This window comes from Anolis sagrei, chromosome 6 (genome assembly GCF_037176765.1).
Source record: "Anolis sagrei isolate rAnoSag1 chromosome 6, rAnoSag1.mat, whole genome shotgun sequence".
NCBI classification, from domain to species: domain Eukaryota; kingdom Metazoa; phylum Chordata; class Lepidosauria; order Squamata; family Dactyloidae; genus Anolis; species Anolis sagrei.
Window position 1 is genome coordinate 71,158,285 of NC_090026.1, and position 25,521 is coordinate 71,183,805.

The 25,521-nt window shown below is 38.6% G+C and overlaps 1 protein-coding gene across 1 annotated transcript in view; it reads left to right on the forward strand.

Annotated features, from left to right (window-relative positions):
* Positions 1-14,373, forward strand: part of DPY19L1 (dpy-19 like C-mannosyltransferase 1) — a 56,701-nt gene extending 42,328 nt beyond the window's left edge. The window contains exons 18-23 of the mRNA XM_060781624.2: positions 309-336; positions 1,639-1,758; positions 5,772-5,946; positions 6,746-6,845; positions 8,286-8,411; positions 9,697-14,373. Coding sequence (XP_060637607.2) covers positions 309-336; positions 1,639-1,758; positions 5,772-5,946; positions 6,746-6,845; positions 8,286-8,411; positions 9,697-9,850 — 703 coding nt within the window. The 3' untranslated portion in view covers positions 9,851-14,373. The remainder of the gene's footprint in view (positions 1-308; positions 337-1,638; positions 1,759-5,771; positions 5,947-6,745; positions 6,846-8,285; positions 8,412-9,696) is intronic.
* Positions 14,374-25,521: the final 11,148 nt, after the last annotated feature.

Here is a 25,521-nt window from a genome sequence, read left to right on the forward strand (position 1 = left end):
GGATGGTAAGTGTGGCTTTCTGTCAGTCCTGGTTGGTTTCAGTGCCATTGGATGGTCAAGCATCCTTCAGTCACTGCAGCATCCATGGTCTGTCATTTGCAACCTAGGATGAAGGATGCATGCCCTCAGTTCATAAAATAAATATGATGGCCATACTCTCTCTTTAGCTTTGTAATTCTTGTGGAATTCAGATGGGACAACAATTTTAATTCAGATTGTGTTAAACAGAGAATATTTAACTGGTAGAGGGAATATTGATCAATATAGTATTTAATTTTCATATTTGATTTTTTTTCACCTATTCTTAGAAATGAGGATCTTTTTAATCATGGAGAGGTAAGAATTCCATCCTTTAAGTGTAAAATATTTTCTTTGTTTTTTTTTTTTAAAAAAATAATATAAGACCCTTAGGACTTCTTGCCTGATAGCATTACATGACTGAAAATTCCTCATTAGATGTGATTGGAAATATGCCTTTAAATATTTTGTAGTGCTCGTGAAAAATGTTCATAATAATATTTCTAGTATCACAAATATATTAATGAGGAAGATGTTTCATGACAGAGTTTAGGCTTCAAAATGTTATTCCTGCTTGCCAAAAGTTAAGGTTAAACATGAAGTCAGACTCTCTTAAATCAGTGATTCCCAACCCTTTTTTGACCAGGGACCATTTTGATATTTTTTCTTTGTTAGCTGGGACCACAAGTTTCAAGAATAATAAAGGGTATTAATCTAAAAATAAACTTCAGTCAAAACTTTAAACATATTCATTAAGCTTAATAGTAACATGAATTAAGAGTACTATTATAATAGAAAAATAACATTTTAATAGAAAATTAAATTTGGTTTGCATCAATGTGATTTTTGAGATTGCATCTTCTTTACAAGTTGGTAATCCTGGGGTTAATATTATTGCTCAAAGCTACACAAAAATCATCACTTACTTTCAGTCGATTCCTGGACTTTTATTTGATTATCAGGCTATAGCACAGCTGGTAAATCAGCATCAGCAGCAATAAGATCTACCAACCTAAAAGTTGTCTTTTCAAAGCCCGGGTCAGAGTGAGCGCCCGACTGTCAGCCCAGCTCACTGTTTACCTAAGCAGTTCGAAAACCGCCTAGAGCTGTAGGTAAAGAAATTAGGTACCACTAAAAAGCAGGGGAAGTATTTTATGACACCATAAAAGAAAAAGACCACACACACAATATGTTAACTATATGTTAGAATTTTAATTGTTTCACGGAACTTGAGTTCTTGGGACCACTGGTGGTCTCCGGATAATTGTTTTGGAACCACTGTCTTAAATGGTGCTCAGGTGCATCATGGAAGCTTAGGTTTTGTTTTTTCCCCCACTTCCAACCAAAGGCAGTTCAATCTTTTAGAGTACAGTAAAATATTGGAATTACAATAGGAATTCATACAATCCAGTCTCTTCCATTTCTGTTAGTTCTATGGAGGCATGTTCTTGTTTCTTATTGGTCTTACATCCATGAATAGTTTAGGGATTAAATATTTAAAAAATACGGATTTTTTTCCATATAGAAAATTTGAAGTAAAATAATAAACATTGTTGTGTGTTGTTTTTAAGCCAGCTCTTTTAAGTAATTATTTTCTTATATCTCTTTCCTTGTTTGCAGATAGTATACCATGCACTGCAGCTTATTTTTTTTACTATTCTTGCTATTTTAATTATGAGACTGAAGTTGTTTCTAACACCACATATGTGCATCATGATATCCTTGATATGTTCAAAGAAAGTAAGTTCGTTTTTATTGCACTACTTAATGTAATGATAACATTTGCATATTTTACAAAGAAACTACTAAAATAATCTTGGCATGCCAATATATTTAGTTGTATTTGGTTACGAAATTACTGTTCCCTCACCCCTGTTCTTAATCGTGTCATTTGTCAGTTGGATGTTTGTAACACAGGGACTGTCTTTGGTTATTTCAATGTACAGTATGTATAATTTAATATTTCTTGTTTGGTTTTTAGCTGGTTGAATTGGAGGTGTTTTACTTTCTCAGTTTTATGGCATCACGTTTACTGGGTTTTATTATTGGTTGCTTCTACATTCATGCTGTCAATTTTGGAATCCATCTCAGTTGGAAAATTATTTAATTTTAACTGTAGAAAATATAATGATGGATACTTATATTAAGATATTGTGAATGAAGTACCTTCATTCTCAGCACCTAACAGGGAATAAACAAACAGAATGTAGACATGGATTCCGTTTCCAGCTGCACTGCTTGCCAGTGCATTTCTGGGACTGGCTTAAAATGGTGGTGATTACTTTTAAAGCCCTAAAATACTTTTGACTACAGATTATTTAATGGAGATTTTCCATTCGTAGGAAACTGTTCATGCCCTAAACTCATCCATGCCCTAAATCCATCCTCGAAGTAAGATTTTTTTTAGATAGGCTTGTATAAAAGAGGGTCTTCTATATGGTGGCCTCATCCTTATGGAATAACATTGTCTGATATGTGTAGATAGTAGGGCTGTGCAAAGAAGTCGTTCGTGCCTCGTATGCCGTATTATTTCATAACATTTCTATACGAAGAGAAATTAAGAAATGCCGGAGGGAGGGGGCATGCAAAAACTGAAGAATCATAACACCCAATACTTTTCGTTTGAAATCTCGAAGCCTCAAAAGTATCCCAAAGTCATTTTTAGTGCAAGCGAGCTGAAGCCAAAGAGGCCGCCATTCCTCTTTAAATTAAGAAGAGACAGGATTCCTATAGCCATGAGAGCAAGCAGCGGGACCAGAAGAGCTGAGAGAGTTAGGAAGAATATTGAGAGAGCACAGATTTCTGGGAAATGTAGCTCGGAAAAGGTGGAAACCCCTGTGGCAGAGAATTCAAAAGGCTCTTACCTAAACTACATTTCCTAGAATTCTTAGCATCAGAAAGCCAGTGAGAATGGGGGAGAGTTATTGTCCTTCCGTAGCAGCAGCAGCCAGCCATGCAGTTTAGAATTCTGCAAAGAAGACTGATAATATGTGCTGGACTGGGAGGAAATCCCTAAGTTGAAGTTCTATGGTTTTGTTGAGTTGTGTGTCATACATTCAAGGGGATAGCTGTTGTGGCTTTTTTAAAAAAGTTTTTTTGTCAAAACTTTAAAACATTCCCAAAAATCAGCAGATGTGCAAATCTTTCTGAAACTTGGGGGTAATGCTCCCCTGTTATCTTGTGTCAATGTAAGATGAACTGAACCTAGGACCTAAACTGGGCTCTACAGGCCAATGGATACTCCACCTCGGACATCAGAAGAGCTGCAAGACCGTGAACAAGCCACGAGAGTAAAGATGAAGATCCAGCCAGAGGGAAAGTGTTTTTGCCATACATCAAGGGAACCACTGGCCGTATAGGGAAGCTGATGAGGAAACACCATATAGAAACCATCCACAGGCCCACCAAGAAAATCCAACAAATGCTACATTCAGCAAAGGACAAGAGGGATCCTCTCACCTCTGCAGGAGTCTACCATATACCATGCAGCTGTGGACAAGTCTACATAGGGACCACGAAATGCAGTGCCCAAACACGAATCAAGGAACATGAAAGGCACTGCAGACTACTTCAACCAGAGAAGTCAGCCATAGCAGAGCACCTGATGAACCAATCTGGACACAGCATATTATTTGAGAGCACAGAAATGCTGGATCACTCTCACAACCACCATGTCAGACTACACAGAGAAGCCATTGAAATCCACAAGCATGTGGACAATTTCAACAGAAAGGAGGAAACCATGAAAATGAACAAAATCTGGCTACCAATATTAAAAAACTCTAAAATTACAATAGCAAAACAACAGAGAGTAAACAATCAGGCACATCTAATCACCTCTCAACAAAAGATTCCCCCAGGCACTGCCAAGCCATCAAATGCTAATTAAGGTGGTCAGTTGAAACATTCACACCTAGCTCCAACAGTCAAGAGTCCTTTGTCCCACCCTGGTCATTCTACAGATATATAAATCCTTTTTTCCTAGTTCCAACAGACCTCACTACCTCTGAGGATGCTTGCCATAGATGCAGGCGAAACGTCAGGGAAAAATGCCTCTAGAACAAGGCCATATAGCTCAGAAAAACCTACAACAACCCAATTATTTTCATTGTTTGCACAAGCCTAATAGATAGTCTCCTCCCTGACTTTGAAAGGGATTACACATCTCGTTGTTTTATATTCTTATCTGAATATTCTCTTAACTTGTATCTATGGTTGTTTTAAATGTTTTATACCTTTGTTTCATTGTTTAATTTTTATTTTATACTAGCCGTCCCCTGCCACACATTGCTGTGGCCCAGTCTGTTCATCTGGAAAATAAAGTAATGGTTTCTAATCTATGTAATTTCTTTATGCTTGTGGGTAAACAGTATTTCTTGTTGTCTCTTTGTCAGTGTTAATGTGGAGATTGTCTGGTTTGCCTACTCTGGAATATGCAATATATCATTGTCCTTCTTTAGGGGTCCCTTTCAAATCTATGATATTATATCTGTGTGTGCGTGAATCATATATATCTATCTATATCTATGGCTGGATGGCTCTTTGTCAGGAGGGCTTTGATTAGATTTTCTTGCCCTGGTGAAGAGAGTTGGACTGGATGGCCTTAAGTATTTTCTGTTGGTGATGGGGTTCAGCGTGGGAAATTTGCTCCAGTTCTGTCATTCAGAATGCTCTTTGATTGTAAGTGAACTATAAATCTCAGTAACCAGAACTTGCAAATGTCAAGGTCTATTTCCTCAAACTCTGTCTGTGTTGATATTTGGGCATAGGGAATATTTGTGCCAAGTTTGGTCCAGATCCATCATTGTTTGAGTCCACAGTGGTCTCTGTATGTAGGTGAACTACAACTCCCAAACTCAAGGTCAATGCCCACCAAATCCTTCTAGTTTTTTCTGTTGGTCATGGGAGTCCTGTGTGTCACCTTTGGTTCAATTCCATCATTGGTGGAGTTCAGAATGCCCTTTGATTGTAGGTGAACTATAAATCCCAAGAACTACAACTCCCAAATAACGAAATCAAAAATTTTTGAGTGAAGGACATACATTGGGTTGTTAGGTGTGTGTTGTCCAAATTTGGTGCCAATTAGCCCACTGGTTTTTGAGTTCTGTTAATCTCACAAACAAACATTACATTTTTATTTATATAGATATCTCTCTGGGGAGACTTTGCTCTGAAAGGCAGTATACAGGCAGTCCCCAAGTTACAAACATCCAACTAACATACACTCCTAGTTATAAATGGGGGTGATACTACAGGAACTGATGGGAAATCTGCCCCTAGTAAGGGAAATGCACTCCTTTACCAACTATGGAAAAAAGGTGTCTCCACTGAAGCTTTATCACCAATTCCTGTTTCCACAGCAACCCAAAATTTTCAAAACTCAATTGTCACAGGGACAGAAAATGAGGTGAATTCATCTGAACAGAGCCATGCATAGCAAAACAAATGTTAGAGTATTAGTCCTTCTCTGTGCTATCCAGAACTTTTAAAAAATGGCAGGAGTTACATTTAAAAAGTGTACCTGCTCCGACTTACATACAAGTTCAACTTAAGAACAAACCTACAGAACCTATCTTGTTCATAATTCAGGGTCTGCCTGAATATTAAATAAATAAAATGCGTACAGTTAGATTTAGTGGAAAATGTATAACAAAGTTTAAAATGTCACAAGAAATGATATGTATGAATTTTTGAAATATCAACATTATTAGATAGTAATAGATTAAATAAGTGCATTTTCATTTGTTGCGCAGCTGTTTGGGTGCGTGTTTTGCATGATCCAGCCTAGAACACTTGCTTTGGCAATTTTAGCAATGATGGCATATGAAGGAATAGCAAACCTTCAGAAACAATGGAGCATTGTTGGAGAATTTAGCAACCTACCTCAGGAACAACTGTTGTTATGGATCAAAGCAAACACTAAACAAGGTAAAAGAAAAAGAGCATTCTTTGCAGTGTCTGTCATAACATATTCACTAGGTCTTATGTTCTGTACATCTTATATATTACAATATCAGACTATTCTAAAGAGTTTTTGCGCTGTATTTTACTACAGGTGTCATTTAAGAAAGGAAGTTTTAAAAATATGATCAGTGGTAATCGTAAATTGCTTTTAAAATACAAAAACTTGTGTACAGTAGAGGACTTGTGTATGTTTTCATGTGTGATTTGGACGCTAAAAGAGCAATTAAATATTTATAGAAGCCTACTGTATGTTGTGGAGCCCCCGGTGGCGCAGTGGGTTAAAGCACTGAGCTGCTGAGCTTGTTGATCGAAAGGTCGCAGGTTCGATTCCGGGGAGCGGCGTGAGCTTCCGCTGTCAGCCCTAGCTTCTGCCAACCTAGCAGTTCGAAAACATGCAAATATGAGTAGATTAATAGGTACCGCTCCGGCGGGAAGGTAACGGCGCTCCATGCAGTCATGCTGGCCACATGACCTTGGAGGTGTCTACAAACAACGCTGGCTCTTCGGCTTAGAAATGGAGATGAGCACCACACCCCAGAGTCAGACATGACTGGACTTAATGTCAGGGGACTACCTTTACCTTTTACTGTATGTTGTATATTTTCCTACAAAAGAGGAATTATGAACCAAGTTTACAAGGAAATGTTTATATATATATTTTTGAGCTCTTTAGAAAATGAATGCCTTATAAATATTGTTTTTCATGTGTACTGTTATTTTTCTGACTATTCCTATAGTTTGATATTTAAAATATATATTTCAGATGCTGTTTTTGCTGGTGTAATGCCTACAATGGCAAGTGTAAAATTGTCTACTCTTCGACCTATTGTGAATCACCCTCATTATGAAGATGCAGGTTTACGGTAAGGCTTTTTAGTTTAATGTTCAGAATTACCTATGTTTTAATTTATTAGGTAGGAATTTTAATTGCAGTTAACTTAATATCTGATCTACATTTGGCATTTGGCATAGAAGTACATGTACCAATCTTCTGTACACTGTAGGGAGAATCTATGCCTTTGCCTCTCCGAACTATGTTCTGTGGTGGCATAGCTGGTGGATTTCTGCATATTTTGTTATGTTTATATATTTTTGTAATGATTCAATGAGCTACCATGAAAGGTTATTTGTTACAAGTTGGCTTATACTTGAAGTCACATTCTTAAAAACGTATGACGTCGTATCTGCTTTCAATTTCAATCCAATCATTGTGTTTATTCACTTAGTTTATCAACTGTCTGGCAAGCAACCTCCTCAATCTTTGTTTTAGAACATTCTACTAAGGCGGTGTTGTCGTCTACTGCCACTTCAGCAATGTATTTGACATGTTGCACACTACCGTGTGGACTTCTAATCTTGAAGTGACAGTACTTTCAGGAGGGCAGTGTTATTTTCATGTGTGGCTGACACCCACCTCCTGAGGCTAGTAGTTTGCTTGTCATCCATTTGTGTGAATCACAGAGACCACAATTACCTTCACCTGTAGTTCTTTGAGTGGTCTCCTGTGAATACACATCACATCCACCCATTCTCCCCTCTTTGAGTCATGCCGTTCCTAGTGACATTGGCTATTCCTAGACAAGTGGAGTTTGGTGGCTACTGTGTGTATATACCATTGTGGAGAGTGGGATGGATTACTGCCAAAATGTATCTATAGAGGTATAGAAGGTACCGAAGGTGCAATAACCTTCTTGTGTGATTTCACATTTGACCACTCAAAGAAACAGTTACTGATGAGCTACTGGTCCATATAAGCTTTATCTCTTAGCAGTGATGGGGTGCTTTTTTTATTCTGTGAATGACAAATTGGATTTATCAGGAGAATACTTTCTGATCAACAGGTATAAAGAACATGTAAATTTAACCAGTAGTTTAAATGAGTTGACAAGCGTTTCCCAATCTCTCACTTTATAAAATAATTGGCTGTCATTTTGGTTGTACAGTTCCAGTTACAAGTGCTAGTATGTCTGTTAGATTTCCTTCAGGTTTCACTGCATCATTTTTATCCTCTAGCAGTGGTTCTCAACCAGTTCATCCCCAGGTGTTTTGGCCGACAACTCCCAGAAATCCTAGCCAGTTTTCCAGCTGTTAGGATTTCTGGAAATTGAAGGCCTAAATATCTGGGGACCCACAGGTTGAGAACCACTGCTCTAGTGTATTTTAAACACATTTACCTCTTGCAAAGTCTGTTTTCGAATCTGTTTTACTGTAAAATATGTCTCAGAATAGATTCACTCTCCTAGGTACAATAATCCTGCTTTTTTGGTTGGTTGATTATATATGCATTTTCTCCCTCTTCAAAGGGCAAGAACAAAGATAGTTTATTCCATGTATAGTCGAAAACCAGCAAAAGACGTTAAAAGGGAATTGGTAAAGATGGGAGTGAATTACTACATTTTAGAAGAATCCTGGTGCCTAAAGAGACCTAAGTAAGTAATCAGTAAGAACTCGTGAAGTTTTCCCCAGATGATGGTAAGATGGAAGTGCTTTTTGTAGAAAAGTGAGCTAGGATACGACATGTTTTATTTTGTAAGTCTTTCCATAACTCTACTTACTGTTCCTAAAATTGAGAAACCATTGGGAAACTTCAGTGGGTTTGTCCCCTTCAAAGAGTGTTAAGCATAGCCTTAATCGTCTTAGTTGTGTTCAGGTTTAATCATGCATTTCAAACAGTTCGTGCTGCTGGCTGAAAGTGATCTTTAAAATAATGAGTAAAATTGGATTGCTAAGTTTGTAGCCATAGTCCCACATGATCTTATGCTCTTCCTTTGCCCTTTATATTCTGACTATTCATGAAATCTTGTTTGGTCTTCCTAAATCCCTGAAGCTCTTACTGTACTTATTTTGGAATTTGATGCCCAGTTTTTGACTTGATATTATAATTATTGATAAACTTTAGTAAGCATTGGCCAATAAATTTAAATGTCCTTATATAAATATTAAGAGAGAAATTCATGTCATTGAACTCCAGATTTGTTACATAATTATAACAATAGAAGATGCTAAATGCACTCTCTTTAGCACATAAATCCAAATAGTCAGATGCTCTCCTGAATAGGCAAGAGGAATTGCTCAAATTGGACTTAGATTGGAAGATAAAGGAAAGCTTCCTGGTCTCTCCTTCTCCTAACAATTTCTCCTGATGTCCCATCCCAGTTTGCTCCAGAGGAATCCCAGTCTCAGGAGAGGCTTTGGAGGATGGTCTTCAAGAATATGAAACAACAGAAAAACCTTCAACCTCTGAGCTTTTTAATGTTAACTCTTCTTAGGGTCCAAACAATTTAAAATGGCTTTAATAAGGGAAATCATCAATTCTTCAGCCTTTGTTAGGCATTCATAGGTGGACCTATCCTGATAAATCCTATGTTATTTGTTGAAAATTTGCCAACTCTGTATTTGGGAAAAGATATGATCTGATAAGTCTGTAAATTCCATATATGATTCAGGACTCTCATTGGATAAAGTTGAAGAGAACCTGAATGGATACAGGATGATTTCTCCACTAGATGTTCCTAAGAATGCATAATCAACAAAGGATGTAATAGAGGATGAAGGCCCAGTAAATGCAGCACTCTTCCTTTTTCATGATCATATGATCTGAATATTTGAAGAGAGTTTTCATTTCCTGTATGAATGTTATGCATTATCAGTTTATTCTTGCTGTATGTCTTTCTTTGCTGCTAACATTTAAATGTATTTATGTATGTATTTTAGGCCTGGCTGCAGCATGCCAGAAATTTGGGATGTCGAAGATTTCTCCAACATTGGAAAAGTTCCCTTATGCGATATTGTGGGCAAGAATTCCAGACCATACTTCAGGACAGTATTTGACAATGATGTATACAAAGTATTAGAAGTTAGCTTATAAATTGGATTGAGTTTATGTTATTTTATGTTTTACTTTGATTGTCTATTTGTTTTGGGGCATTGAATGTTTGCCATTTTGTTATTTTTGTAAACCGCCCTGAGTCCCTTCAGGGAGAGAGAGCGGATTATAAATAAAGTTATATTATTCGTAGTAGTAGTAGAAGAAGAAGACAGTGATTCTCCAGTGTGACAGATTCTCTAACAGGATGATTTTAAAACTTGCAACTGTTTAAAACATATCTCTGAATTCCAAATCCATTATAGTTAATTAAAATATTGATTTCAGCTTATAACATCATTAGATATTGGCAGCACTCCAGAGAACTGTGTACTGGGCGAGGGGGAAGGGTCATATTTTTAGATAAGTTTAGAATTAGGCCATATGTTTAAACCTTTGTTCTGTGTCAAAACTATTTCAACTAGCTTTGGACTCCACATTGTAGATGAAGTCTACTACTTAATAGGCTTGTGCATTTCAGGAGAATCACTATCAGTTTCTTCTTGCCAAAAAACGGAAGCTTCCCATTTCCGTTTTCACACACCACCTGAAAACAGGCACACTCCCGAATGGACATTTTTGTTCTGCATATGAAAAAACAAATATTTTCAACCCTTTAGCAGCAATGGGCGGGCTTCCCAGGCTCCATTTCACCTCAGTTTTAGGAATAAAGGGAAGAAAATAACCACAATTTGAGAGCACATCTACCACTGTTAGCCCACCAAGTTTTATAACGTTTGGGTCATCCTCTGATTTTCTGGATTTTTTCTTTCTAGAAATAATAAAATCTCCTTTAAAACATTCCCTATCCCCCCACTCACCCCGCTCTCTAACTTTTCCATGAGCAGCAAAGATGTGCCACACCACACAGCCCAGTACTCAGCTCCACTATTTCACTTACTTCTTTACTAATAAAAAAACCAACAGAAAGCCAATCAACTTCTTCCAAAGCTTTTGCAGTAGCAGCAAGCAAGCATTGTCCCCTTATTTAAAAAACACTGATCCACTGAGGGGGAAAACTTTTTCAAAATGTATTGTGAAAAATGTAGCCATGATTGGGGGAAAAACCATGTTTTTGGAGCATATTATTTCAAGTCTTAGCAGTTCAGAGCAGCTCATCATCATTAGTTTCACTGATTCATGAAGGTGAGGCGGCAGTGGCAGGCCCAAAAAAGGGCAATAGAGGGCTCAGAGACAAGGGAGAAGGTCAGGGGCAGATTGGTTGGCTGGCCACCCCACTCCACAATGAGCTAATCAGCCCCCCAAAGGAGGAAAGGGTTTGGGAGGGGGGGAGGGGGGAGAAATTCGAATATGCTAGGCCGCTAAAACCAGGCTGCTAACTGCCCACCCCACATAAAGCCAAATAGTCTCCTAAATAAGAAAGATGAGCCAGGCAGGGCACTCAACAACTTTTCTGTTGTTTGGTGCGCTGCTCCTACACCAAAATCCATACGACCTGAAAACTGAAGCTATAGAAGTTTAACAGCCGCTGCAAGCAACATGTGGGCGGTGCATCCGCTGTGGTATGAGGGGCCTGCAAGTGATGACAAACAGGCCACTCAACGACTTTGCCATTGTCTGATGAACTGCTACAGTTAAACGACATTCACTATGACTCAAAATATTTGTCGTCGAGTCACCTCATCCATGTGGAAGTCAACAACAGCAAAGTAGAAGCAGACGACGACTCCAAACTTGTCTGGAGAAGAATTAAACTTTTGCCAGGGACAATTTAGGGTGAGAAATGTTGGAAATGGAGGCCAAACCAGTGGGATGACACAATACCCATCTGTTCCTACAAATGAAGCTGGTATAGGGTAACGGCCAACCTTCTTTAAAAGAGTGACTCACTCCTTGAGAGAGCAGCCAATTGCAGCTGACCCTGCAGACAACAAGCGCCAAAGTATCATCGTCCCCTACGAAAGACCACAGACGGGGACCAACAACACATCAGTCTGTTGTGCACACTCTGCTGTGCATACATCCTGGTTTTATGGTTAGGGTATATGAGGTAACTACTGCCTTCTGTAAGAGAATGATTGACATGAAAAGAAAGAAAGAGAGCACCAATGGTTGCCACCTGGGTGAAAGCTCACTCATTATTCGGAACGAAGGAATCTAGAGATACTATAGGGTAAGTTCCAGTGTTCTTTAGGAAAGTGACTGAGTCACTCTTTTAGACAGCAGTCAACTGCTGCTATCTTTCACCAGTCTACCCCATGGACACCAAGTGCTACAGTGTCATCGTCCCCTATAAAAGACCACAGGCAGGGATCCACAACAGAACAGCCTGACAAACGAAGCTCAATGAATCCTCCATGGGATGCCCCCACGGATTCATAGCCGAAACTGCGAGTAATTGGCAAAGTTGGTGGTTTTGTGGAAATCCTTCAAGCTTGTGTGGTTTTCTTTCCAGTGTAGGACTCGCTCACCACTGGTGGAACTCCTTTACTATTTGGCAAAAATTAGAGGTAGGGAAAGGGAAGGAGGATGAGCGATTATTTCAAAATCCTAATGGAGCCCTCCTGGGCTTCCGTGTGACACTGTGTGTGCCACACAGCCTTTGGAGCAGCTTGTTAAAACTTCCTTTTTATTAAAACATTGTGCCAAATATTAGAGAGAGAGAGAGAGAGAGATTGTTTGTAAGAGCCATCACAGCCCGCTGTGTGACACGGATTTTGTTGAGCCAAATATTACAGAGAGGTTGCTTGATACAGAGTGAGAGTTGAGGTAGTTTACTTTGAGTTTGGGGAAGAGGGTTAGTGGTAGGTTGAGATAGATGTTGGTGTGTACCTTGGTGAACTTGGAGGGACGCTAGGAGAACTGGCATGGCCAATGGAGCGTAGCATGTCAGAGAGACCAGAAGCGCCAGTGAGAGAGAGAAAAAGAGGGAGAGAGAGTGTGATGGCAGATGAGTTAGAGAGTGGAGAAACTGAAACCCAGCCTAGCAGCAGCATCAAGCAAGCACTCTCACACTGGGCACACACAGCCCCCATGACCAGCAAAAAATACTGGAGGTCTTTGGGGAAAATTAATCTTGATTTTGAAGAGTTCCAGTTCACCTACATCCAGAGAGCACTGTGACCCAAATACTGATGAATCTGGACCAAACATGGCACACATACCTGATATGCCAAAAATTGATTACTGGAGAGGTTTAGGGGGAACTGACCTTCCTTTCTGGGGGTTGTAGTTCACCCACAACCAGAGAAAGTGACCTCTCCTGATGATGGACCTGGACCAAACTTGGCACACAGAAACCTCATGACTAACTCAACCTACTGGAGGGATTTGAGGAGACTGACTCACCATAGTGGGAGTTGTAGTTTACTCTACAGCCAGAGAGCACACTGAAACCCACCAATGATGCATCTAGAGCAAACTTGTCCAACATAACAAACTTTAAGTACTGATGAAGTTTCTCAGGGTTAATCTGGCATGTTGTCAGTTGTACAATTAAAAAAAATAACGTTTTCTAATAACCTGAGCAACGTCGAGTACCCAAGCTAGTAAAAGAATAAAATAACAAGGAGGCCAGGCCAAGCCAAAAAAACATCAATAATATATATTGAGCTGAGAGCACCAGCTACAAACGACGGCAAAACAGCAAAGCCAAGACAGGCAGGCATGCAGGTACAACACAATTGAGCAAATGGAGGTACTCGCCTCATTATATAGACTCAACCTTGCGTGAGACACATCACAGAGTTCTTCTCCAATTGTCTGTTGAGGCAGGGCTCCCAGAAAACCCTGTGCAAAGAGCACGTGGCAATTCTCCACACGCCCCGTGAGGAGTGCCGTGACGCATGCTCACGAAAACAAAGGATGAGCTGACATGAGCTCCTGCTTGCTTTCATGTCTGGTAGGTTTTTGTACTGGGAGGGACCTTCCTATCGCGTGCTACCAAAGGTACCGAAGGAAAACAGATCCGCGCACAACTCTTCTACTTCAGTTGCTAAAAACACCACTATGATCTCATTTGCAATGAACATATTTTTGCTGTAAAACGTTTAAATGTTTTGATATCACCAGGGTAGACAAAATGAAGAGAATTTCATTTTTAAAACTGCAAGGAGGAAATGTTTTCAGGAAAGCCTTTTTTTAAAAAATGGCCTTAATGTGTGATAAAATGTATTTTTTTCTTCCTGTAGAAAAAAAGAATTAACATTTCACAGGAAATAAAATCTAACCACTCAAGGAGGGTAAGATAAACCTGAAATTCCATGTAATATATTACTGTATTGCTCTACACATTTTAGAATAGTGTTCATTTGTGTAGCAGGGAAACCAATACTTTGAAAAGCCTCTGCCCCCAGGTTCAGTTTTATTTCCTTTGTTAAAGAAAAAAGCTATTTTAAAATTATAAATCTCAGTTTGTTCAATAAAATGTGCCACTAAAGTAGGAGTGAAGCAGGAACTTGATTTCTCTTTTTATAATTAAAGCATAGTAAAGCACAAAAATACTGTATTTTTATGGATTTTATGCAAATTATTTGTGTTTGTGGTTAATAAAAGCTTGGTTCATATTTTCGCTTCATTGATTTCTCAAATATATACTTATTGCTAAAAATATTTAGAAAAGAACATTTGTGAAGAGAAAAGTTAGGCAAGCCTGGTTAGAACCGTCGAATCACATCTTAGGGAATCCTGTGAGCACCCCCCCACCCACCCACCCCCCCAGGTTCGCAGTCTTATATTTTCTTTCTTTCTGATTTCTTTTCTCTTTTCTCCTCCCAAATGACTGTGCCGTTAAAAACTTTCTCTTTACCTTGTGTCTTACTCCACTTCCCCTCACTATTCTATACTCATAGAAAAGTTATATAATACCCAACAGTGTTTTATTTGTTGAGGGTCTAAATTGCAAGCTCTGAAGAAATGTACTTCTCATCTATGATTGAACCTGTGGCAGAAGTCGTTTCACATTTCTGAGCAAAAAGCGGTTTGTAAATCAATGATCACTAAGCCATGATGCAAGTTGAAATCAATCTCAGTAGCAATGTGCTCGGGACTGAAGCAGCTGTTGATACCAAAATCTACCTTGTTTCAGACTATGATTTGTTGAAAGAAAGGAAGTCATAAATATAATTAAGTCAAGCTTGTAAGTATGAATTACTTGGGAATTCCATCAGCAAAATGTTTCTAAAAATCAAGAGAAAGTTGGCTTATTGGGGACAGTTGCATTTTAACATCAAAGATCTTCAATCTAGGTACTGTCTTCATAGATTTCACATGTTTTCTTCATTTAATATTTCTCATTTATCTTCCAAACAGCTCAGAATAACATATGTGATTCTCCCAATTTCATAAGTGTTAGAGTGAAACATGGGTGACTTTCATAGAATCATAGAATTGGAAGAGATGTGCTTAGAAGTCAGTTCACTTTAGAAACAAACTGTTTCTTTGCTGTGAGGGCATACTGCCTGCTAAGACAACTATAACATAAGCAAAGACCAAGGTTTTATCAGTAAAAATATCCTGGTACAAATCTCCTTTATCATATTTGATTGTGTAATCAAATGGTGAAAAGATGGTTTCTGGCTCTGGGTTCTCTTTAAGCACAAGAAATGGCTAGACTAAGATAAATACCATATATACTCGAGTATAAGCTGGGTTTTTTTAGCCTTATTTTCAAAATTTTTATAATTTTTTTTAAAAAGCAAACTACAAAAGCCATTTCCTTGAATTTTCTATACAATGACAAGATAACTGGATAATTCATCCCAACTTTCAGAAATATTAAATCATCTAATGATTTTAGAAAACTTTACTTACAGATATTTATTTACTAGAAGCATCAGTCAGCCCTCTTTTTTGCTGATTCAACAATTTATTGGAACTCTGACTGGCTGCTGCTACAGAGGGACCAATCTCTCCTCTATCCTGACTGGGGCTTTCTGATACTGAGCAGAATTCTGGGAAATGTAGTTTAGGACAGGGCCTTTTGAATTCTTTAGCATAGGGCTCCTCACCTTCCCAAACTACATTTCCCAGAATTCTGTGCTTTCTAAGTCTCTTTCCCAACAAACTCTGCTTCCTCCCTGCTGCTTCCCTTTCTAATGGCAAGAGGCCGTCAATTTAAAGAGGAATGGCAGGCTTTTTGACTTTGCTTTGCTTGTTTGTGCTGAAAATGAAACTGACTGGGATGCTTTCGAGGTTTACAATATTCAAACAACAAGTATAGGGTAAGTTTTGATTCCTAAGTTTTTGGTGTGGGCCCCGCCCAAGTGTAAGGTATTGCCTTGTAAATACAAATTCCATGAATTTGATCCAACTTACGAGGAGTGAGAATAATTTTGCACAGCTCTAATAACTACTTATTCTCACATAATAAAATGTCTTGACATTCCAAGTCTTAAGAGAGAGATGTATCCTTGTTTGCAATCTTGGAAGCTCAGAAGACCAAAATGGCTAACTACAGGTTGACAGATAAATGACAAAAAACTTCAGTCCCTCAGTAAAAAGATAAAGATGGGAGAACCATGCTAGCTTCAGTATTAATCTAGAGAGAAAACTTACTAACAAAATATAGCCCAACCCCTTAAACAGTATCCCCTACTTTTTCAATTAAACTGTTGAATTGGCTACTGGACTGTATGGCTCAGTTCTTCTCTTGAAACTGGCACAGAATTCCAGAAAAAAATGTAGATAACATAACCGCCAGTTCTAAAGACTTTATTATGCAATTGGCATTTGTCCCTGAACATTTGATGTGTGCTTCAACTCTGACTTGTCATTTTGCCAGATAGAAAGAGCAGCTGCTGGATGAAGTGGGCAGCTTTGTTACCTTCTGGTTGAACGCTTATATGTGAGAAGAGAACTTGAACTGAATAGTAAACAGAAGTATGGTACATAAATTTACACCTGGTGCTCATTACAGTGAGAAAAAGAAAATCAATAACCATGGCAGCTAAAGAAAAATGTACTTGAAACTAATTTACACATATATTTTTTAAAAATCAACCAGGGGTCCTCTGTTGTAGAATTATTTCAAATAAGTCCCTTAAAGCAAGTTTTAGGCTCAATTTTTAAAAGTAGATATTTGAAAGAAAACGAAAGGAATCTACTATATATACCAGTGTTCCCAACTTGTGCTCTGTGGACCACTGGTGGTCCACAAGAATGAAAATATGGTCCACAGCCTCACAATTACAACACTGTTGCCTCGAAACCACACAGCAACAAAAGCGACTGGTCTTGCAAAACCTTCATATAATGCTGAGACAATGGGGATGTTGGGAGGGGAAAGGCTGACTACCAACATAAGATTACTACTACCTTATCAGCTCTAGATTATTAAATATGGTTTTATGTGGGCGAGCAGACAGTGACTGATACATGTTCTGTATCAAAAACTAGAACTGATGTGGTCTATCCAATGCAAATTTCTGAATCAGCATCACAAATAATCAAACCGAAACTAAAGTTGACCAAAAACTGGTTTGTAACCCTTTTGGTACTAATGTTGGAGTGTTGTCCCTGGCCAAGTGGTCCCCGGTGGGAAAAAAAGGTTGGGAACCATTGATATATACTAATGTACAGTATGCTAATGTCACACATCGGTTTGAAAATTTGCCAAAAATCTCGATAAGTGAAACATTGTCAAATTAGGTGAGCTAACAGCGGTAAATGTGTTCTACCATTGTAGCAAGTTTCACCTCAATAACTTTAAAAATGAGGGAGAGAGGAGCCCATGAAGTTTCCCCAATGCTAGTAATTATTACATTGATGCGCATGGGAAAATACTGTAACGAAGTAACAAAATTTAGTTAGTCTTGTTATAGAAATGAAATTTTCTCTAACAAAACTTTAGAAACACTTTAAAAACGGAGCACCAGGGCCCCCCAGTTTTGTAAGTACTTTTGAACCATTTTTTTATCGATTGCACATGTCTAATACAGGCAGCCCCCTAGTTACAAACAAGATCAGTTCTGTAGGTTTTTTCTTAAGTTGAATTTGTATGTAAGTCGAAACAGCTACATTTTTAAGTGCAACTCCAGCCAAATTGCTTTGGATAGCACAGGGAAGGTTTAACACTCCCATGGTGTTTGTTTTGCTCTCAGTGTCCTGCTTATAATATTTCACCACACTTTCTGCCCCTGTGAGAATTGGATTTTGAAGAATGTGACTTGTTTTGGAAACAAGGATTGGTTAGAAAGCTTCAGTTGAACCCCCTTTCTCCATGATAAGTCTTTCAGGAGTGAATTTCCCTTCAGAGAAGTAGATTTCTCCCACTTCCTGTTGTCCCATCTCTGTTTGTAACTATCAGTCGAATGTTTGTAACTCGGGGACTGCCTGTATATTTGCAACTGAAGTGGAAAAGCCTAACTTCATTGATTCTATGCTGCTTTTCTTCTAATTCATCTTACAATCATAGGGGAGGTCATTTTTTTTGTACACACTTCCCATAACATGTGAAGCGGAATGTAGACGACGAGACCAAAATATCACGTTATTTCTATGATATGTTTGTTTGTTTTTAAAATATCGGTGCTTGATTGAGTCTGTGAAACTTTGAAAACTGGTTTGTTTTAAGACTTTTGGTTGGAACAGTGAAGGTATTATAACAAAATGGATTTGAGGTCTGTTTGTTTGTTTGTTTTTCGTTATTTGCCCAATAAGACTACCCCTACAATGTTTCCTGGTAACCTTTTAGTGGAAAAGCCAGAATGAGTCCCTCATCAATTATAAGCCTGGCCAGGGGACAACATTTCCGTAGGACCAAAAAGGTTTGTACTAATTTGCCAGTTGGAAGACGGAAATGTTGATGAAATAGGTACAATTGAAACAGCTGCTGTTTTTGAACAAATTGAATGGGCAAGCATATGCTTGCTTGCTTTCTCCCACTGAGATAGTATGTGTGACTTTCCAAAGGACAGACCGAAAGATTAGGTGCTCTAAAACCAATATTTCCTCAGTTGACTAAGGCACCTTTGAGGTCAAGACAATGGAAACTGTAACTTCAAAAAACAAGCTTAAAAAAAAACCCCAGATTCCAATAAGAGATTCCAATGACTTGAAAAGGCCAGAAATGTTAACAACTTTTTCTTTATCCTTTCTCTTCATTTGTCTTTCCATAGAGACTGTCATTTTGTCTTCCTTGAGAGACACATTGGAAGATTACCTGAAATACAATAAAATCCATAAGCTTTCAAAGCTTCACTAGTGTCTTCATCAGGCAAACACATTAAAATCTGAGGCAAAGAAAAAAAAATAGAATCACAGGCCTGCTTTTTGTCAACATGTTCATTGAAGAGGTCCTATGATTTGAAGGACAAATTCTCTCCTCTCTAAATATTTATCCCCTTCTCTTAGAGTTCTAATGTTATAGTGGGCATTTGTTACTACATTGATGCATTATTGCACTATGACTTTTTAAATTTATACAGGCAGTCCCCAAGTTACAAACAAGATACATTCTGCAAGTTTGTTCTTAAATTGAATTTGTATATAAGTCAGAGCATGTATATTTTTAAATGCAACTCTGTCTCTCTCTCTCTCTCTCTCTCTCTCTATATATATATATATATATATAAAAGGACAGCACAGCCTATAAAAAAAAAGGGGGGGGGAGAGAAAGTCAGATCAAATTTGTTTTTTGTTTTTTTAAAATAATTTTTATTGAAGGTTTTAGTTGGGAATACATCGATAGGATGGTAATCATCAACATATCTAATAATAACTAAAAGTAGAGAGAGAGGGAGAGTGGGGAAAGGGGAAGAGAAGGAAGAAGAAAAAAGGAATACAGGGTGTGTGGGAAGTTGAAAGGTGAGACAGGGAGTGTTAGTACTCTTAACTACTGATTTGTTCCATATAGCTTTGTTGGTGTTGGTCTTGTCTTCAATTAGGTTTCTTTTCTTGTCTAATCTCTTGTATTCCTATTATTAGTTAGCTTCTAGATATCTCTTGACTGGGCTTGCTTACCCCAGTCATCGGTTTGTTTTTCATATGCTGTGTTAGTACATCCATATTCATGATGTCCATTAGCTTTAGTTTCCATTCTGCTAGTGTCGGTGTTTCTTTATTCTTCCACTTTCTGGCTATTACCAACCTTGCCGCGGTTGCCATGTGGAAAAGGAGCTTGTCCTTGTTCTTCTCAATTTCAAAGTCTAAAATTCCCAATAGGTAGTATTCCGCTTTCATCTCCATTCTTAAGTTTAATATTTTGTTTACAGTTCCGTGTATCTCTAGCGAGAATTTTTGGATTTTCTCACACGTCCACCATAGATGGAAGAAGGTGCCTTTCTTTTCTTGGCATTTCCAACAGGCATCGGAGACATTCTTATAATATTTTGCCAATTTACTAGGAGTGATGTACCACTGGTACATCATTTTAATCCATTTTAATTTGTTATATTCATACTTATGACACAATATCTGACATTTGTGCATCAGTGCCCCCTAATGTTCATCAATTACACAGCCATATATATATGCAAGCTTTGGATAGCATAGGGAAGGTTTAACACTCCTGTGGTGTTTGTTTTGCTCTCTGTGCCCCTATTCAGAAGATTTCACCTCACTTTCTGTCCCTGTGATATTTGAATTTTGAAAAAATTGGCTTGTGGGAACAAAGATTGGGGGTAAAGCTTATTCAGTGGAGACACCTTTTTTCCATTATAACTCTTTCAGGAGTAAATTTATCTTTCTAGGTGTGGATTTCTCTCACTTCCTGTAATCTCAGCCCCTTGCTTAACTATGAGTTGTTTGTAAGTCAGATGTTTGTAACTCCTGTACTGCCTGTACATATAAATAAAACATGAAAGTGTTAAATGATTTCAGCTATTGCAAGAACTAGGGCTTGGAGTTCCAAGCTCTAAAGATAGAATAAGACTCAAGCAGGTTGAAGGCAAAAGAAAAAGAGACTTATTCACCTTGGCCAAAGTGGATGCAAACAGAATCTGTGCTGTGAAGACTGATATAACCCAACGCAAATATATAGAAATATTTCTAGACTTCGATAGCGGTTTGAAACAAAAGACTTCTGCTACCCTCAGCCCAAGGCCAACTAGGATCCACGTTTTGGTTGCTGATCAGTTTCTTGTTCTGGCGGTGATTTTATTAAACTGTAATTTCTCCATTTGAAGTCTTGTGACTGTTTTCTTGGTCTACCTTGGGGGACCACCTCATCACACTGGGGTTTTTTGGCCCCTGCCTCCTCTTCGGGGATGGAGTCTGCTGAGTGCTATCAGACGATGCTGGCTTGACCCCACCCTCATTCATCCAAAAGTGACGAGGAAGCATTGCAAGATGCTTCCTTGCCCATGACAGAGAGGTAAGTGGAGTTTGGGTATCCAATGGAGTTACCCACCTTTTTGGTGCCTTTTCCCCATCTGATGCAGGAAAGGCCAACATGGCAACACATGTTGCCACCCTTTCCCTCGTCCTGTCTCATTGTCCCCATCTGATGGAGGAGGGTTAATGTTAAGAGCTGGTTAGTCCTGGTTTGCTAAACAATTAATGGCAAGGGTGTTGGCGTGGCCTGAATGGACTCCCAGAGAGGGGATCTGATTGGGTATTTGAGATTTGGATTGTTTCGAAGATATAAGGTCTGGTCATGGCTCTTCCCTGGGTCCATTGTGAAATACCCGGGATTATGTGAGAGGATTACATCCTCTTCCTGGATGAGATAATGGAATTTGTTCTAGGATTGGTTGTACATGTTTTGTGCAACTTGGTGCATTCACACTGGAAAATACCTAAAATTGGGGTTCTGGGGAAAAGATTATTCATCACCTCTGTACTTGTGTGCTCTTAGAGCTGCTGATTTTGGGATCTGCTTTGGTGTTCCGGGGTTTTGATAACAAAAGAAGCAATAGAATACTTTTTGTTCTGATTTGAACAAAACATGAATTACAAAGAAACGCACACACAAGAATAGGAAAAAATGTTGCAGTTGCTTTTGACAATTGCCAGTGAGTACTCCAGAAATGTCATATGGAATTTTTTTTCAAAAAGAAAAAAACCCAAGAACTACCACATCATCCTAACATATTTACTCTATTTGCCTTATACCAGAACAGGGAAGTATCTAAAAATATAATGCAAGCCCAAAGCATTTATCTGTTGAAAAGAGAGTTAAGTGGTGTCCTTCAGTTTTTACTGTGAAAATTCACTTTATGTTTACTCCAAAGTATGTCCCGTTATGTTAAATGAAATGCACTCCCTTGGTACTTAAAAGCATCTAGCCATTATTATGGCTTTTCCAAACTCAAATTGTTGAATGTTGCTGTATTATTGTAAAACTAGCAATGTAGAATTTTTTAAAAAATCCTATTTATGTATCTTTTCCAGATGGAATCACATATTTATTTGTTCAACACATGTTGGACTAGGGTTTTAGATTGTGGAACAAAGTAAATATTTTTGTCACAAATCTTGTAAGTGAATCCTCCCATCCCATATGCTACAAAATTCCAAACATTTTTACTACAGAGATGAAAATGTGCTTGGCAGAGTACCATGAAAGACAGAAAAACTGAAAATGGGATTTACTTTTTCTAAATTCTTTTTTCCCCTTTTTAATTTTTTTATTAATTTATGGTGTACACAGGAAACAAAACAGACAACAGAAAAACAAAACAAAAAAAATACAAAAGAATATGCAAGTTTACAGAATGGTATTCAAAATCAACTTTGACTGTATAGTTATATCTTAACATTTATTGTCCCTCAAACCCCCATGATCTCCAACACCACTCAGTATGGATCACATAACTAACCCACAACTACCCACATGTCTTTCACTAAATCCCCTTTATGGTGATCTTCAAATCCACTTGTGTCTTCTTTTCGAAATACCCAATTGCTAGCCTCCATTTTCCCCCCAAATTCTTCATTGTTTCCTCCTCTGCTGACTTTGGAGGTGTCTATGGACAATGCCAGCTGTTGAGCTTAGAAATGGAGATGAGCACCTACCCATCCCCCCCCCCCCCACAAGTCGGACATGACTGGACATAATGTCAGGGGAACAATGTGGTTATGTGCATGCGTTGTAGTGTATTTTATTTTTTTGGCTTTTTAAGTCTCTTCTGCATTTTTCAGTGTTTTTATGAGTGATAGTAACTTGTTGGCCTGATAGGAGTATTGTGTCCAAATTTGGTGTCAATTCATCAAGTGGTTTTTGAGTTATGTTGATCCCACAAATGAACATTACATTTTTATTTATATAAATTGAGAATTATGGAGCAACCCCTTGGCCATACTGGTGGGGAGGTTCTGAGCATTGTCACAGAAAAAAAAAACCATTTCAACGGTCTGGACTGATCTCCCATCCAACTTCGCTTTATTGCAAACTGCTTTGAGGGAAATTAGATAAAAAACAATATATAAGCTACTATGAATATCCCCATCTCTATGGTGATTGGCTAGTTGTTTTTTTCCTGCAAGGACATCACAGTCACCTAACCGACTATCAATATGTTCCTGACTCCACTTAAAAAAAAGAAGGTGGTGAAAACATCTGTTGTATTCTAGTGACATTATTCTTTGAAAAAAGTGAGAAAAAAGAGTCTTTTAATAAATAAAAACGAGCTACCTCTTGATTATCCTTGTTATCACTTTCCTAACTCGTGAATGGGTAATATTTTCATAATTATTGTAAAGCTGTTCCTTGGTTATTTTGAAATTTTATCCAGAGAGTGGGTGTCTGGGTAGATGTTGGTAGATTTTAGATTTCTGCTCAGGAATGGCCCTGGATATTTGGATATGTGTAGTGTCAAGGTCAGATGCCAGCCAATTAAAGAAGTATAGTTTATTGTTCAAACAAACACAAAAGAGCCCAAAACAAAACCACAGGGCAAAAAACACTTAGTTTTCAGTGTGAAATAGCCCAAACAGGCAAAAGAACCCACAAAACCCCAAACAGAATATAACCTGGATTATCCAGAGATATAATCCGGATTAAACTCAAAATGCTTAAATGCAGCTCAAACTTGCTCCGTCAAACAACAGAAGCAAAATAAACAGTAGAATAAAGTTCGCAGCCACACTAATGAGTAGCAGCCTTTCAAGGGTTATAAAATGTAACCCGAGCCTCAAACGCAGCAGGAAACAGCACGCTGAACTCCAAGGCTGGTATGCAGGAATGCAGGAAGGATGATAACACCAACTCCAGAAGCACAGCCGCAGACGTGGAGGAGAGAGTAACGACAGTGGTTGAAGTCCAGTCCAGTCCGAAGGGAAACGAACAGCTGCAAGGTCAGATCCCAATCCAATGGAAAACACAAGGAGCCAAAGCAGTGGGGCAATACGGCAGCTAATGCAAACATCAAAACAGTGCAGTCCAGCAAAAACCCACACAGTTCCAGCCCCCTTTGCTGCTTAAACCCAGAGCATAACTTACGTCCCAAAGTCTTCTTCCAAAGCCATCTTCTGTAACACAAAGATCCAGAAAGCGGCCAACAAGGCTCCTTGCCGATTGCAAGGTTACAATTGCAAACACTCTCATTTTATCTACAAGTCCTCATCAGAACTTCATTCAGCCAACACACTTGTCCCAGCTGCATCTTGTTGCAGCTCCTCATCCGAACTGGAGTCGCCCCTAGTTCGGCCCAACCCATCCCCAGCTGTGCCTCTTCCACCACTCCTCCAAGTAGTCCATCTCTGGTCTAATCCTGAAGTTCCCCAAGACCCATCCATGTTTTCACTACTCCAACCTTCAAACGTGCCACTGCTTGTGGGTTCAGCACAAATATCTCGAATCTCTTGAACCCTTGTCCAATCCATCCCATCAGACCCAGAATCTGATATCCCAATCATCCATATCATTTGCATCAAAACCTTCAAAAGAATCCTCATCTGTTGGTTCACTAAGTATCTCCCGGATTCTTTTCCTTTGTTGCTCTTCATCATAGTCTTGCTCGCGAGTAGTTTTCCTGCCTCTCCTAATACAACTAGTGTTACTATCACTGCCAGCAGACTCTATCACAACATGTAGATTAGTCCTAGAACACGGAGCAATAGATTAAAGCTACAGGGAAAAAAAGGATTTCACTTAAAACATTAGGATGAACTTCCCACTTGTAAGAGCTGTTAAACAGTGGAATATGGAATGTAGTGGAGTGTTTTTCTCTGGAGGTTTTTATACAGAGGCTGTACTCCATTTCCACATTCCCTCCTCCAAACTACTCTAAATCTCACAAATTTGTTGTGTGATTTCAGCTTCCACACGAACCAGTGTGGCTAGCATTACAGAAGACCAGATGAGACACAGACAGGTTGAAAGCAAAATCAGATGTGTATATCTAAATGGCCAGAGAGGATATCAGTGGAGAGAGCACTCCAAAGAACAGACATAACACAGTTGCAAATACAGAGTATACTTATTACATTTGAGAGATATTCCAGATCCCTACACTAGCTTCTGACTGGTCTAGAAAGAGTCTGGATGGGATCCGTTCTATGGTTGGTCTGGGATTCCCCTCTACGTCATCACTTGTTGGTCCCTTTAATAAATTGTCATTCGATTATTTTGAATAATATGTCAGTTTATTCATCTGCCCATGTGACAGACTATAGGAGAGGAATGCAGTGGGGCAATTGATAATGGGCTTAATGTGCTAGATCCAGTAGACACAATGGGGTTAGTCCAGATAAACAATGGGTGCTTATGGTGATACTTGTCTCAATGGGTATCACAAAGATAGATTTGACTTGGAGCATTGGAGAGGAAATGG